At 39.4% G+C, this 17,312-nt stretch overlaps 1 protein-coding gene across 1 annotated transcript in view; it reads left to right on the top strand.

Annotated features, from left to right (window-relative positions):
* Positions 1-17,312, top strand: part of PIK3C2G (phosphatidylinositol-4-phosphate 3-kinase catalytic subunit type 2 gamma) — a 487,933-nt gene that overhangs the window by 303,805 nt on the left and 166,816 nt on the right. Inside the window, exons 21-24 of the mRNA XM_068970622.1 lie at positions 2,388-2,480; positions 3,911-4,040; positions 10,354-10,490; positions 12,801-12,970. Coding sequence (XP_068826723.1) covers positions 2,388-2,480; positions 3,911-4,040; positions 10,354-10,490; positions 12,801-12,970 — 530 coding nt within the window. The remainder of the gene's footprint in view (positions 1-2,387; positions 2,481-3,910; positions 4,041-10,353; positions 10,491-12,800; positions 12,971-17,312) is intronic.

Here is a 17,312-nt window from a genome sequence, read left to right as displayed (position 1 = left end):
TCATGCGAAATGCCAGGCTGGATGAAGCACAAGTTGGAATCAAGATTCCTGGGAGAAACATCAGTAACCTCAGATATGCAGATGACATCACGCTTATGGCAGAAAATGAAGAACTAAAGAGCCTCTTGATGCAAGTGAAAGAGGAGTGAAAAAGTTGGCTTAGAACTCAACACTTAGAAAACTAAGATCATGACATCCAGTCCCATCACTTCATGGCAAATAAATGAGAAACAATAGAAACACTGAGAGACTTTACTTTTTGGGTTCCAAAATCACTGCAGATGGTGACTGCAACCATGAAATTAAAAGACGCTTACTCCTTGGAAGAAAAGTTATGACCAACCTAGAAATGATATTAAAAAGCAGAGACATTACTTTGCCAACAAAGGTCCGTTTTGTCAAAGCTGTGGTTTTTCCAGTAATCATGTATGAATGTGAGAGTTGGACTATAAACAAAGCTGAGCGGCGAAGAATTGATGCTTTTGAACTGTGGTGTTGGGGAAGACTCTTGAGAGTCCTTTGGACTGCAAGGAGATCCAACCTGTCCATCCTAAAGGAAATCAGTCCTGGGTGTTCATCAGAAGGACTGATGTTGAAGCTGAAACTCCAATACTCTGGCCACCTGATGGGTAGAACTGACTCATTGGAAAAGACCCTGATGCTGGGAAAGATTGAGGGCAGGAGAAGAAGGGGACTAGAGAGGCTGAGATGGTTGGATGGCATCACTTACTCAATAGACATGAGTCTGAGTAAACTCCAGGAATTGGTGATGGACAGGGAGGCCTCGCATGCTACAGTCCATGGGGTCGCAAAGAATAGGACACAACTGAGTGACTGAACTGAACTGATGTGTGTGTATGTGTCTGTGTGTGTGTATTCAGGCTTCCAAGTTGGCTGAGGACTAACGAATTTGCCCGGCAAGCAGGAGACACAGGTTTGATCCCTGGGTCAGGTAGATTGTCTACAGAAAGAAATGGCAACCTACTCCAGTATTCCTGCCTCAAAAAGCCCATGAACAAAGGAGCCTGGAGGGCTATAGACCATGGGGTCACAAAGAGTTGGACCTGACTCAGAAACTAAACAACAACAACATACATATTGTTGTTTAACCTCCCTCCCACCTCCACATCCTACCCTCTATGTTGTCACAGAGCACCATCCTGAGCTCTCTTTGTTATAAACTTCCCACTAGCTTTCTATTTTACATGTGGTAGTATATATATCAGTGCTAATCTTTCCTTTTGTTTCACCCTCTTCCTCCTCCACTGTGTCCACAAGTCCGTTCTCAACAACTACGTCTCTATTCCTGCCCTGCCAAAAGGTTCATCAGTACCATTTTTCTAGATTCCATCAGTTCAGTTCAGTCACTCAGTCGTGTGAGACTGTACAACCCCATGGACTGCAGCACGCCAGGCCCTCTGTCCATCACCAACTCCTGAAGCTTGCTCAAACTCATGTCCATTGAGTCAGTGATGCCACCCAACCATCTCATCCTCTGTCGTCCCCTTCTCCTCCTGCCTTCAATCTTTCCCATCATCATTGTCATTTCAAATGAGTCAGTTCTGTACATCAGGTGGGCAAAGTATTGGAGTTACAGCTTTAACTTCAGTCCTTCCAATGAATATTCAGGACTGATTTCCTTTAGGATGGATTGGCTGGATTGGCTAGATTCCATATATATGTGTTAATACAAAATATTTGTTTTTCTTTATGGCTTACTTCACACTGTGCATGCACGCTAAGTCGCTCCAATCATGTCTGACTCTGCAACCCTATGGATTGTAGCCTGCCAGGCTCTTCTGTCCAAGGGATTCTCCAGGCAAGAATACTGGAGTGGGTTGCCATGGCCTCCTCCAGGGGATCTTCCCAACCCAGGGATCAAACCCACATCTCTTATGTCTCCTGCACTGGCAGGCATGTTCTTTACCACTAGAGCCACCTGGGAAGCCCACTTCCCTCTGTATCAGAGTCCAAATTTGTATTCAAGTCTTTAACTCTGTATCCATGTTTCCTTAAAATATGCTGGTGGGCAGAAAGAATGAAAAGGCAATTTCATCTTTTAGATATTAACCAACCAGCAAAAGCACAATACCTACATACTACTTAGTTTATTTAAACCCCCTCCATACCATCACTGTTCAGTGAGGAAAAAATGTCCTTGAAGATTTACAACCTGATGAAAAGCTGGCTTTTTAGTTTACAAATGAAAGCTTTGGTTGGTAGACTAAAGTCTTTTTTTTAATAAATATGTTTCTTTGTTTCAAAGTGTAAAAATTATTCATATGTGTTATATTTGCTCATATAACAGATTCTGCTGGGGCCATGATTTCAAACTGTTCTTTTTGCTTTATTTTGCTCACCATATTTCTCTTGCTTTTGTCCTGTAGGCATGTTCATATTTCACATCTAATGCTTCACCGTTGAAGATTACTTTCATTAATGCCAATCCAATGGGCAAAAACATCAGTGTCATTTTTAAGGTACAGTAGCTCTCCTGAAACATCACATTGATCCCATAGATAGGACTATTGATTTATTACTCAGAAAAATAAATTAGTATAGCTCTATTCCTTTGGCAACAGCACAGAAGATCCCAATTATTTTTGATTCCGCATTTTCACAGAATTATAGTACATGCCCTACCATGATTGGCAATAAATCCAACATTACTGGCTCAAAGCCAATGAATCTTCAGTGCAAAACTCTGGGAGGTATGTTTCAAAAAATGAAATATTGTCACTTTTGAGTAGTACAGAAAGCAGAATTGTGGTAAGTTTCTAGGGGAGGGAGAGTCTTCTTTTGGCCTCCATATTAAATTTGAATCAAAATCAGCTGCAACTCAAATGATATGATTTAACATAAACTTCTTCTCCGTGAGTACTTGCTTATTTTAGTAGTTTGGGTTGTTATCTTCTTTTAAAATGAAACATAAATATGGGCCATATCAGTCTTTATCATGAATCCCATGGGACAGTAGAGTAAAAAGTTACATACAGTTCAATAGGAATAAAGGAAACATTTGCCAGGCATTCGATTAATATGTTAAATGACTCAGCCAAACCAGAAAACAAGGTCTCAGAGTGGAATTTGTATTCAATTCTGACTAGTTTAAGGATCACACTTATTAGTACACCCATATTTTTGCTGTGATCTGTGTAACCTCAAGCATTAAGAGTTCCCCCAGCACTGCATTTTTGGTGAAGGAAAAAGGATCACACAAAATCTCATCATGGCACAGTCTTCTGCATATAATTTAGAAAGCATTTTCAGAACTGAGCCTCTTAATAGTTAACAGCATAGAACTGTCCTTCCCCTTTGGACATTTTCCATTTCCTTCACCTACGCTAGAAAAACTCCTTTATGATTTCTTGTTATCAAAGGCCATTTATTCTGAAAACTTTGTAACTGCCTTCAAAGTAAGAAAAGCCAATGAGCCAAAGTCTGATGAATCATATATGTGCTATTTATACTCCCAGTCTAGAAGCTCCAGGTAATCTAACTGTGTATCAGTGTATAAACTTGTAGCACATCAAATATGTTTCCCTTTGAAGGAGATGTCACTTGGCTGAGTTTGAAATTTGGATGAACGTTTGTCTATCCTCTCTTCACCAGACTTTGAGGTTAAGGGGCTGCACATGGATAGTAAATTGAAAGATTGTTATCAGGGAGCAACATTCCAAGACACTTCTAATTTGATGGCTGAAGCTTCTATAATCATTTAAAAGAAAGCTCTTATTTTCTTTGATCTTCTATCAGAAACACAGGGTACTCTTAGTGCTAACAGAACAACTGAAACCACCCTAAGTCAGGCTGGAAAGTTATTCAGAGAAGGAAATGACATATACTGTTGTTGAAAACTTTCAATGGAATTCAAGGAAAAACTCAGAGTCTATAATTTTGTTTCTAACAGGCTGGAGATGATCTCCGTCAGGATATGCTTGTTCTGCAGATTATTCAAGTGATGGACAATATTTGGCTGCAGGAGGGCCTGGATATGCAAATGATCATTTATAGATGTCTATCCACAGGAAAAGGCCAAGGTCAGTATAGATTAGAAAGCTGACTTCATTACTTATCTTATTGGTAATATGCTCTCAGACTTTCTACAACTTTCATTTTAGATGACAAATTTTAAAATCCAAAGAACTAAACATAGTCATTCTTCTTCTTCTTTCTTTTCTTTTTTCTTTTACAAAGGATTAGTTTCAAAAACAATAAGCCAAGATGATTTAATATCATCAAGTGACTGGCTGTATGGACTGTAGCCTGCCAGGCTTCTCTGTCCATGGGATTCTCCAGGCAAGGATATTGGAGTGGGTTGCCATTGCCTCCTCCTCCAGAGGATCTTCCCAACCCAGAGATCAAACTTGCATCTCTTATGTCTTCTGCTTTGGCAGGCGAGTTCTTTACCACTAGCACCACCTGGGAAGCCCCAAACATAGTCATTCGTCTTTAAAACAAAAAAAAAAAGAATTAGTTTCAAAAACAATAAACAAAGATGATTTATATAAAGTATAATGTCCTTTCAAATATTAATCAGGACTCTGACAACTCAAATGTTAACTGTAATATTCTTTTGAGTGTCTTTAAGGATTATTTACGTTAATAATTCATATTTTTTCTTGTTTTCAAGCTGATAATAGAAAGGTCTGCTTATTCATAAAAATTATAGTTGTTTCCAGTTAAGATAAAATTTACAAAGTTGCAAATACTTAAAGGAGTTCTGAAAATTCTAAATAAGTTATAAACATGCATTTAGTTTCTGAAGACTTTTGAGTACAGTGGGATATCAATAATCAAAGATGATCTATATGCAAACTTTGAACTTACTTCAGCATTTCTCTTTATAAAGCTAAGACATTAATATGGAAATATAATTACATATGTACACATTTTCAGTGAAAATAAAATGTTGAGGATCTACACAAATAAGCAGACATCAGAAGTAAAAATTGCACTTAATTACAATCATGCTAAATTGAAGAAATAATTTCTAAGGTATCATAATTTTTTTACATGTGGCCATTGCCACTTTAAATTTCATTAAATTAATTGGTATGAAATATAGAAGATATGGGCTTCCCAGGTGATACTACTGCTAAGGAATCTGCTGCCAGTAGAGCAGACACAAGAGACCCAAATTCAATCCGTGGGTTGGCAAGATCCCCTGGAGAAGGAAATGGCAACCCATTCCAGTATTCTTGCCTGGAAAACCCATGGAAAGAGGAGCCTGGCAGGGCTACAGTCCATGGGGTTGCAAAGAGTCAGACAAAACTGAGCACTTGTCAGCAGCAGCATAGAACGTATATCTGCACAAATAAAGGGATAAAATAATCATAAAATTGGAAAAGGGATTATGTTGTTGTTGTTGTTGTTGTTTTTAATTCAGACAGAACTACAATTTAAACCCATCATCTTAAAAGAAAAACTGTTACTGCCTCCAGGCACCCTCTAGTTCCTGGGGTCTCATCACTAGGCTCAGTCCCCCAGCCAACTGAGATTCAAGATTTTAGAAGCTAAACATGGAAGCATCTCCTAGTTAACTTGCAGCTAGATAGTTCAGGGTTACTGTTACCAGTCAAACTGCCCAATTATTTTGATTCTAATAATAGGGCCCTTGTTTCCATGCAAAGTGAACCACTCCTGAACTTCTAACGTTCTAAATCCTGAAAGTCTTTTATTACTGCTACTCAGAGATACTTTCCTTCAGTTTTATTCTCCCTTTTCTCACATAAATAACCTAATTCTTTCATATCTTAATATGTTGAAAGGGTAAGAATGAGCCAAGGCTCAGATGAGCCAAGCTTACATGGATTACTTTTTATTCAGAAATTGAACACAGCAATAATCTCAGTGTAATTTTTCAATTCCATCTCTTTGTTACTCTGTTTACAGTCATAGGAAGGTAATGGAGACTAAAACTTTTAACATTCATAAAATAATTCAGCAAAAATAACACTCAGTTCAGTTCAGATCAGTTCAGTCGCTCAGTCGTGTCCGACTCTTTGCGACCCCATGAATCACAGCACACCAGGCCTCCCTGTCCATCACCAACTCCCGAAGTTCACTCAAACTCATGTCCATCGAGTCGGTGATGCCATCCAGCCATCTAATCCTCTGTCATCCCCTTTTCCTCCTGCCCCTAATCCCTCCCACCATCAGAGTCTTTTCCAATGAGTCAACTCTTCGCATAAGGTGGCCAAAGTACTGGACTTTCAGCTTTAGCATCATTCCTTCCAAAGAACACCCAGGGCTGATCTCCTTTAGAATGGACTGGTTGGATCTCCTTGCAGTCCAAGAGACTCTCAAGAGTCTTCTCCAACACCACAGTGCAACAGCATCAATTCTTCAGCACTCAGCTTTCTTCACAGTCCAACTCTCACATCCATACATGACCACTGAAAAAACCATAGCCTTGACTAGACGGACCTTTGTTGGCAAAGTAATGTCTCTGCTTTTCAATATACTCTCTAGGTTGGTCATAACTTTTCTTCCAAGGAGGAAGCGTCTTTTAATTTCACGGCTGCAGTCACCATCTGCAGTGATTTTGGAGCCCCAAAAAATAAAGTCTGACACTGTTTCCACTGTTTCCCCATCTATTTCCCATGAAATGATGGGACCAGATTCCATGATCTTCATTTTCTGAATTTTGAGTTTTAAGCCAACTTTTTTGCTCTCCTCTTTCACTTTCATCAAGAGGCTTTTTAGTTCCTCTTCACTTTCTGCCATAAGGGTGGTGTCATCTGCATATCTGAGGTTATTGATATTTCTCCTGGCAATCTTGATTCCAGCTTGTGTTTCTTCCAGTCCAGCGTTTCTCATGATGTATAAGTTAAAAATAACTCTAGACTTGCCCAAAGTTACATATATAATTAGGCAAACAAGTTATTCTTCCCCACTATCTACCAACAAATTCTTTAGTTGTAAGATTATAATGGAAAAATACTTCTTCCACAGAAATGGCCACCATTAAAGCAAATGTCTTTTTTTAGGCATTTAGGTTCCATTTTTTAATCAGGTTCCAGGGGTTATTGAATATCTACTGTTCTCAAGAAATGTCACAAAGTAAAATGCATGTGTGCTAAGTCCCTAGTATCCAACGCTTTGTGACACTATGGACTGTAACCTGCCAGGCTCCTCTGTCCATGGCATTCTCCAAGCAAGAATACTGGAATAGGTTGCCATCCCCTTCTCCGGGGGATCTTCCTGACACAGGGATCAAACCCATGTCTCCTGCATTGCAGTTGGATTCTTTACTGCTGAACCACTGGGGACACCTGTCACAAAGTAAGATAGGGGATACTAAAATGACCTAAACAGGGCCGTTGGTCTTAAGCAGAGTATATTCCAGGCCACAAGTTAATATAACTTTATCAACATTATTGATAATTCTCATGACTACTTGGGATATGCTGTTGTAGGAACTTTGGGAGAGATTATCAGAGCAGATAAAATTTCTTCAAGATTTATTTCATTGTTCTAAATTTGCTCCAGATTTCATGGGATAAAAATTATTTAGGAAAATGGAGCAGTTACATCTAGGATCCGGCCAGGGTACTAAATCAAGCCCTCCACTGGGCAGGGGTGGGGAGGGAAATGGAAGGTGGAGAGGCTCAGTCTCAATCATTACAAAAGGCTGCTCTGGTGTTTCTCAGGCACCTTTTTTTTAAAATATAAATTTATTTATTTTAATTGGAGGTTAATTACTTTACAATATTGCATTGGTTTTGCCATACATCAACATGAATCCACCACAGGTATACACATGTTCCCCATCCTGAACACTCCCTCCTTCCTCCCTCCCCGTACAGATGTATAGAACAGTCTCAGGCACCTTTTTTTGAGAACCACTACCTTGTATGATGGGGGCTTCCCTGGTGGCTCAGTGGTAAAGAACCCATCTACCAATGCAGGAGATGTGAGTTCAATCCCTAAGTCAGAAAGATCCCTTGGAGAAGGAAATGGAAACCCACTCCAGTATTATTGCCTGAGAAATCCCATGGACAGAGGAACCTGGCAGGCCACAGTCCATAGGGTTGCAAAGAGTCAGACACGATTTAATGACTAAGCATGCATGCACACCTTGTATGATACCATCTTAAAAAGTTTTCTCCATAAGAACCTTGCTACTTAAAGTGTGACCTATGGACCAGCAACATGACATCACCTGCAAACTTGTTAGAAATTCAGAATCTCAGGCCCCACTTCCACTCTACTGAACCATAACCTACATTTTGACAAGATCCTCAGGCAATGCATATGAGCATTAAATTTTGAGAAACGCTGTATACAGAACTATGGGATTGGAGCCACACATGTTACCCAATGTGCACAGAATTATGCTAGAAGTGTTTAAAAGGTGTATAATACACAGTAGCTTAAAGTGTATAAAAATGTAAATTATGGTTTGAATTAATGGGCAGAATTTAGCCACCATGATTGTTATAAATGAGGTACAAAGTTTTCAAGGTAGTCAGCAATGAAAGACTTATGATAAATGACTTGGGATTTAGCAATGATTAATTCCCTGAAGACAAATGAGGTCTGATGCATAACTGACTTTGCTACAGTACCATATCTAAGAGGTGCACTAATCTACGTCCTAGTCTAGGGTGTGGTCAGATGCACAGGGCCTTCCCTGGTGGCTCAGTGGTAAAAAATTGCCTGCCAATGCAGGAGATGCGGGTTTGATTCCTAGGTCAAGAAGACCCCCTGGAGAAGGAAATGGTAACCCACTCTAGTATTCTTGCCTGGGAAATCCCATGGACAGAGTTGCCTGGTGGGCTATAGTCCATGGGGTCACAAAGAGTCAGACATGACTCAGTGACCGAACAACAAATGCGAGGTGGCAATGAAGCACCACGGAACCAGGTGCCATGGTTTTCGGTTAGAAAGTGTTAAATGGAGAGAATTAAGGAAAATTTCAGGTTGGAATAAAGGAATTATATTACTGTTTCCAAAGTAATTATATTACTATCAAATGTTAAGTTTTACAGTCACTATTTCTATAAGCAAGGGAATACCTGCACAAGAGCCAAATACTGTCAGGCAGGAAGGGAGAAATTATACTAAAGATATTACCAGGATTTATCTCTGGGGTGTTACATTTCCTTCTTTTTTGTTTTTAACAAATTGATTTTAATATGTTACTTTTTGCAGCATTCTATTCCCACTTTCCATGTTTTAAGTTTCTCTCTGATCCAGCAATGTAGATGCCTAATGGTCACCCCTGGGCTGGGCTACTGAATATTACAAGCTTAAGGCTGCCAAAAAAAAAAAAAGAGAGAGAGAGAGATGAAGGCTACAACCAGCTGCCACTGGCCAAATCCAACACATCTACTCATTTGTTGTTTAATTTGAATATTTTTAAGGTAGACATGAAACAGTCAATTTTTAAAACTTAACTGTCTCTCTTTTCATATAGTTACATTTATGTCCCTGATCTCTTTGGGCATTTGTGTTTGCAACTTTTGCAACTGTCAAAGATTGTGGAAATCAGAAATCCTCAACTCTAATTTCTTTCAATGACTTTATTTACAGAACTGTAGATTACAGGTTGTTTGGGGGGCATTATTCCTAGGAGAATTTTAAATACTGGGTTTAAATTGCTGTTCTGTACAGAATAAAAATCAGAAGGTTTGAAAATATTTACATTCCAATAGCCTTAGGAACACAGTGAAAAGAAGTCTTGATGGTTAGTGGGTCAAAGGTCCTATTGAAGTTCAATCAATGTATGTTCCTTTAAAAAATTATCATAGCTACCCTTTAATATTGACTGAGAAGGAAAGCGTAGCTGGCTCTGTACATATTTACTACAGAGTTACTCTGTTCACTCCTAGAAGTGAAACTAGTAAGTGAAGCTTTTATTAACCCGAACATTGATTTTATAGTATATTTGAAATATTTGTCATGTAGATTATATTTGATTCACTTATATCATAAATGTGCTTGTTATACAAGTATAAATGTCTTCCTTTAAACTCTAAATGCATGTACAAGCCATACATTAATTAATTCACTACTCTTTTGACTCAGTGAGGTTTCTGGGAGACCATCTACTATTGTTTTAATGGAACATCTAAGCGTCTAATAGAAATAGATGTTTCTGATACATCTGACCAAATACAAGTAGTCTCATCACTCTCCAGGATTTAGGAAAATTTAGAAGGAATACCATCTAGGTAAGACTCCTTCAGAAAAGAAAATTTGAAAAAAGAAAAAAAGCGGGGTGAGGGGGTAATCCAAGTCATGCTAGCAACGGTTGTTGTCATTACCTAGATCAAGATGTGTTTCCTAAATATCCTTCATCCTGCAAAAAAGAGCTGTTTCCATAATCTCTTTTTTATCACCCAGGGTTGGTGCAGATGGTGCCTGATGCTGTAACCCTAGCAAAAATCCATCGCCGTTTTGGACCAATAGGACCCCTGAAAGAAAATACAATCAAAAAGTGGTTCAGTCAACACAACCCTTTAAAGGCAGATTATGAAAAGGTTTGTCCTTCTGTAGCTAATTTTAAATGATGTACTTAAATAAGGATATACACTAGCTCATTAGATATTCTGATTTATGAAAAAATAAATTGAGTTCTCTTGAGTTCTTGAGTTCTCTTGAGTTCTAATTCACTCAGACATCAGCCTAGTAATAACAGTTTAAATGGTATATTGTTGTCGTTGTTCAATCATTAAGTCATGTCTGACCCTTTTTGACCCTATGGACTGCCATATTCTAGACTTCCCTGTCCTTCACTGTCTCCTGGAATTTGCTCAAATTCGTGTCCATTGAATTGGTGATCCTATCTAACCATCTCATCCTCTGCCACACCCTTCTCCTGCCTTCAGTCTTTCCCAGCACCAGGGTCTTTTCCAATGAGGCAGCTCTTCGCATTAGGTGGCCAAAGATTTGGACCTTCAGCTTCAGCATCAGTCCTACCAATGAATATTCAGGGTTGATTTCCTTTAGGATTGACTAGTTTGATCTTCTTGCAGTCCAAGGGACTGGTATATTAACTCGGTAAAAATTTCTGTGTTTGGTTTTTCCTCTGGGTGGAAATTCTGGGCTATCAACAGAGACTTAGCTGCCGCCCTTACAGCAATCTCACATGAGATGGTGCTTCCAGAAACTACCTTCTCTAAGTTAGCTCTGCCTATTTCTCCATAATCTATAATTTTTATAAATCCCCCTCCTTCCTTTGCAATGTATTTTCTTCTGCCAAGTTCTCTTTTCTCATGCCTTATTCTTTTAATGTTTTCAGAATGCGTAATAGAGTTTTCATTTTTTATATCTCAGAATTTACAAAATGTAATATTCCATTTGACCACAAACAGTTTTACCCTGGCATCTAGCCTGCAGTATACAGTGTTCAGATTCTTCCCTCAACCAGGGCTCCTAGATGAAAGAATGAGTTGACTAGAGCCAGGCCTTGCCCTACTTGCCAAAGCATGGTCCCCTAGAGAGGTAGGGACACCTTTATTCTGATTCACACAAAGATACAATATGGGCCAGCATCACATTTGCTCAGAACCATCTTGAGCCCTAAACATCCCTCCTTCTAGGAAACTCCTCAGTCCTAGGCAAACTGGGAGGTTTGGTCAACCTAGTTGGCCTGGGACAGGAAAAAGAGACCCAAGATTTAATCCACTCCATATTTCTATGATACTGAGTGAGTCAGTGAAAGTCGCTCAGTCGTGTCCAACTCTGTGCAACCCCATATTGGAGTGGGTAGCCTTTCCCTTCTCCAGGGAATCTTCCCAACCCAGGGATCGAACCCAGATCTCCTGCATTGCAGCCGGATTCTTTACCAGCTGAGTCATGGAATACAGGAAAATACAGGTTTGAAAGTTCAAATAACGAAGAATTAGATGAAATTATCTTGAATCTACTTTTTACCCATTCCCAAATTGAAACTTGAGTTAGGCACAAACCCTGAGGTTGTATTGTTTGAGGTGTTTCCACGTACATTTAATGTTCACAAGTACCATGTGAGAGACATATTTTATTATCTTTATAAGTAAAGAAAATCAAGACAGACAAATTAAAGCACTTGGGATACCTGGAACTGACCCGGCATGTAGTCCAACCACATAGACTCCCCTTCCCAAGGGTCAGCCACACTAGCTGAGGAGGTCCATAGGCGCGGCTCAGCCTGTCACTCATGGTTGCACCATGGTTACTCACCATCGCATCATCCATCAAAATGATGTATACCCAGGAGACAATGTTTATAGAAAAAGGAATTTTTGCAAGAAGCCTGTGTTCATTAAAGAAACGTAAGCCACAGCTGACTTAATGGAACCTTCTTCCACCCACGCAGGTATATACTGTATCAAACCCTTTGGGGCATTAACTGGATGATATATTTGTAAGGGATCAGACATCTCAGTATAGTTTATTTTGTGTAAAAACTTCAAATATTCAAAAGTTGATGTTTTACATTTCTATAGAACGAGGCAATATTGAGCCATATTGTTCCTACTTCTTTTACCTTGAAAAAAGTAATCCACTCTTGTGCAACTGTAACATTAAAAAATCACATTATGAATAAACTATGAAAATTAGCTCTAATTGAAAGAAAGATATTTTCTCCCATTTCAACAAAAACATTCATTGAGCCAAAGAACAGACTGCTTCACCTTCTTCTGTAGCATATCAAGAACCAACCATTTAATCATATCTTCCCAACTGAGATGTAGAATTGGTGCCAGGTGATATAATTCTGTTTTTTATCATACTTTTACCATTACCTCTGTGTTTCCTCATTTGTGTTTATATTACTTTTGTGTTACCGTTTTTCAACTGATTAGGTCTTAAGGAACTTCTTCTATTCCTGTGCTGGCTGGTGTGTGGTAACATTCATCCTAGGAGTCTGCGACCGACACAACGACAATATCATGCTGACAAAGTCGGGCCACATGTTTCATATTGACTTTGGAAAATTCCTGGGTCATGCACAAACATTTGGAGGGATAAAAAGGTCAGTGTTCAAATCATGTTTATTGTAGTAATTAAGCCATCTCCTGAAGTGATCTATAACATGTAACAACATAGCAACCCGGCAGATGAGTTGCTCGGTATCTCTCAAATCCCCTAAGATAACATAAACCTGATTATATAGCTAATAATATTGAAGGGAAGAGTTTTCTCAATAGATTATTAATGGAACAAATTGTGTGTGTGTGTGTGTGTGTGTGCTCAGTTGCTCAGTCATGTCCAACTCTTTGTGACCCCAAGGACTGTAGCCCTCCAGGCTCCTCTGTCCATGGAATTTTCCAGGCAAGAATATTGGAACAGGTTGCCATTTCCTTCTCTAGGTAGATATTCCTGACCCAGGGACCAAAGCCTTACCTCTTGTGTCTCCTGCATTGGCAGGCAGATTCTTTACTACCAAGCCACCTGGAAAGCCCTCATAGAACAAATTAGGTTTCCTCAAATTGTTAGTGAATTAAATTGGCCTTCCCTCACAGGATCCTATTCCTGTTTTGGTCTGAATTGTTTGAAACATGGTGTTTTCATTTTCTTATAAGGTTTGAATGGACAGTGAGGACAGAGTTCATGGTCTCCATGTATCTTGCCCGTAGTAGTCACCACCCTGGTTCTACATGAGCACACTTAAAATGCACACACTTCCTGACTAAACTAAACTTGAATCGTTCCAAAAATATTTAATAAGCAACTACCATTCAAGACTCTGAGGATACAACAGGGGACAAAGCAAATACAAACCCTGGTCTCTTTCTAGTAGGGATAACAGACATCAAAGAAGATGACACGAGGAAATGAGGGGTTTCATTTCTTACTGAGAAACAAAAACTGAGAATTGGGATAGAAAGTAACTGCATGAGGAATGCTATTTGTGTTGGCCAAAAAGTTTGCTCAGGTTTTTCCATAACATTGTAAGAAACCTGAGTGAACTTTTTGGCCAATCCTATATTTTAGAGAGGCTTCCTGGAAGAAATGAGAGACAGCTGTATAGTGAGTGACCCCCTTGTGGAGATCCATGTGAAGAGTATACCTGGAAGAGAGAACACCAAAATAACAGCCATGACCATGTACTAAGCATGGTACATTCTAATGACAAGAAGGACTTGGGCCTGGAGATGGGATAAAGAAAGGTGAGCTGTAGGGAAGAAAGATGAAGAGTTTGGTGGAGGCCAGATGAAGTAGGGCATTGAAGACATGGTGTAGAGTGTGGCTTTTATTTAATGTTCTGGGGCAACCATTGATGGATCTCAGTGGAATTCAAAGCTCTTTCCTGCTGCCCTGAGAAATAATGGAAGTAGTTAGCAGACTCTTACAATAGTTAAGGCAAGACCTTAATGGTAATGAAGATTCTGAGCATATTTTGGAATCTGAGCCACAAGACCTACTAATTGACTGGGCATTGTCAATCATTATCAGGAGGGGAAAACAGGCCTAGTGGGTAGAAAAACTAAGGAAAGCATTCAAGGATGACTCTTAGATTTTTGTTCTTTGCAAATAATTATATCATTTACTGAAATGGAAAAGACTGGTGAATAAACAGGTTTTTGTTTTATTTTAGTTGAGCTGGAGGCAAGGGAACCAGAAGTCTAAGACTAAAACTCCCTTACTTTATAAAGATAACTTCATATTAAAGTAGAAATGGTATCAGACCATTCCAAAGACCCATCAGTCACTTTTATCTAAAAACAGCTCCTCAACAGAGGACATAAAAATGTCTCCTACGATATTACAAGATGAATTTCACCAGATGGTCATAATCTGGTATTAAAATGCCAAGATAAACTACATAATAAGGTTCAATTCTTACAAACTGATAGCTCCTATTTTCTGAAGGCCTACAAATGGAGTTGTTTCACTTTTTATTACTTTCAAAACATTGCCTTCTATAATTAATAAACTCAGGAAAATTCACCACATACTCATTCATTCCTTAAACATCTTTTGGTATGGACTATGTGTGAAGGACTGTGATAAACCGTGGGGATACAAAGATGAATAATATATAGTTACCACCTCAGTGGTACTTACTTTGTCTTTAGAATATTGGAAAATGAAGTGAAAGTTGCTCAGTTGTGTCCTACTCTTTGCAACTCCACGGACTGTATAGTGGAATTCTCTAGGGAAGAATACTGGAGTGGGTAGTCTTTTCCTTCTCCAGGGGATCTTCCCAATGCAGGGATCAAACCCAGGTCTCCTGCATTGCAGGCGGATTCCTTACCAACTGAGCCACAACCACCTCCGCAGTGCTTACTCTGTCTTTAGAATACTGGGAAGACTGACACATAAATAATTATCAAAAATGTGGTGAGGGAAAAGATAAATATATAGAAAATTTGAACATCACAGAGGAGGGATATCTGGTTTATGAAAGACAAATGTTTGTTAACAGCTATGAGCATATTACATAATTTATTCATGTAACACTTTCCCTAAGATCCACTCTTTCCTAGAAATTTAAATATTACATTAAAAATGTGACATCTTTATTGTGCTGTATTGTCCACTGGGGGGCTTCCCAGGTGGCACTAGTTGTAAAGAATCTGCCTGTCAGTGGAGGAGACGTAAGAGACGTAGGTTCAATCCCTCTGTCAGGAAGATCCCCTGGAGGAGGGCATGGCAACCCCCTCCAGTATTCTTGCCTAGAGAATCCCATGGACAGAGGAGCCTGTTAGGCTTCAGTTCATAGCGTCACAAAGAGATGGGCACAACTGAAGCAACTTGGCACACATGCACATCATCCACTGAGAATTCAGGTTAACCCTTATTCATTTACTTGACAAGCATCTGTGTTGACCACGGGGTGGTTAAAATATGCATAAAGATATTCCAGTTATACAGAAAAAAAAATTCAGTAAGGGAAACATGAAAAGTAAAGAACAAGTTACTAAACAATAGGGTAAGTGCCATGTTAGAGGTATGTACCAGTGTCTACAGAAGAGGTGGGGCCCAGTTTGTTGGTTTATTGCTGCTTCAGCAGGTACTGCTGCTTCTGAAGTGTGACTTTTTTTTTTTTTAATGCAACCACTAAGGAGGTCATGAAAATGTGCCCAGCAGAGAACCTTACTTACGGTAGGTTCTTAATACCATTTGCTGAATTGTTGTTTAGACATTAAGTCATGTCTGACTCTCTTGTGACCACAAGGACTATAGGGTCCTGCCAAGCTCTTCTGTCCATGAGATTCTCCAGGCAAGAATACTGGAGTCGGTTGCCATTTCCTTCTCCAGGGGATCTTCCTGACCCAGGGACTGAACTCTCATCTCCTGTGTTGGCAGATGGACTTTTTAACAGCTGAGCCATCAGGAAAGTCCTTGCTGAATTAGTCAGCCAATAAACTATTCACAGATCAGCCCTCAGCCACTCAATAATTATTAACTGGATGAAAGAAAATGAAGTTGGCACTGTCTTTCCTTGAGATTACTGGGCACCAGCTTAGGTGGCTGACAGAAGCATTGTGACCCATGTGGATTATTGTTTCCAGGATTTTTTCTCCACCACTGACTATGTAAGGTTCATTGGCAATGTCTCCTTAGATTTCTTTCTTGATACTGATGCTTCTGCCCTTTTATTCTTTTTTTTTTTTGGCTGTCCTGGGTTTTCGTTGCTGTACACAGGTTTTCTTTAGTTGCAGTGAGTAGGGGCTACTATTCATTGCAATGCATGGGTTTCTCATTGTGGGATCAATAGTTGTGGTGCAGGGGCCTAGGGGCTCTGAGGCATGTGGAATCTTCCACAAGCAGAGATTGAACTCATGTCCTCTGCACTGGCAGGTGTATTCTTAACCACAAGTTGATTCTTAACTTGACAACCAGGGAAGTATTAATATATGCCTTGAGTTTCTTTAATGATTAAACTAAACTATGCCTACTCACTATAACTCTGTATAGATTGACATTTTGAATTATAGCTGCTGCTGCTTCTGCTTAGCCACTAAGTCATGTCTGATTCTTTAGTGACCCCATAGTAGCCCACAATGGGGATTTTCCAGGCAAAAACTGTCCATGGGATTTTCCAGGCAAGAACTGCAGTTGGTTGCCATTTCCTTCTCCATGGGATCTTCCCGACCCAGGAATAGAACCCACATCTCCTACTTGGAAAGAAGATTCTTTACAACTGAGTCATCTGGGAAGCCCTGAATCATAGGCAGCATCCAATAATTTCCTTCCACATCTCTTTCAGTTGTTTCTGGAATTCATTTGAATGTTGTTTCATTAAGCAGCCAACTTCTTCAATCCTAAATCCGTTGGTTGTTCTTGGTTGCTAGGTGAACAAAGGTTGCTTATAAAAAAGGCCTCTGAATCCCCCTGAGATAAATGTGTTCATTATTACATTATAT

This window comes from Capricornis sumatraensis, chromosome 4 (assembly GCF_032405125.1).
Source record: "Capricornis sumatraensis isolate serow.1 chromosome 4, serow.2, whole genome shotgun sequence".
Taxonomy (NCBI): domain Eukaryota; kingdom Metazoa; phylum Chordata; class Mammalia; order Artiodactyla; family Bovidae; genus Capricornis; species Capricornis sumatraensis.
Note: the sequence above shows the minus strand (reverse complement) of the source record. Positions and strands in the feature narration are given on the sequence as shown.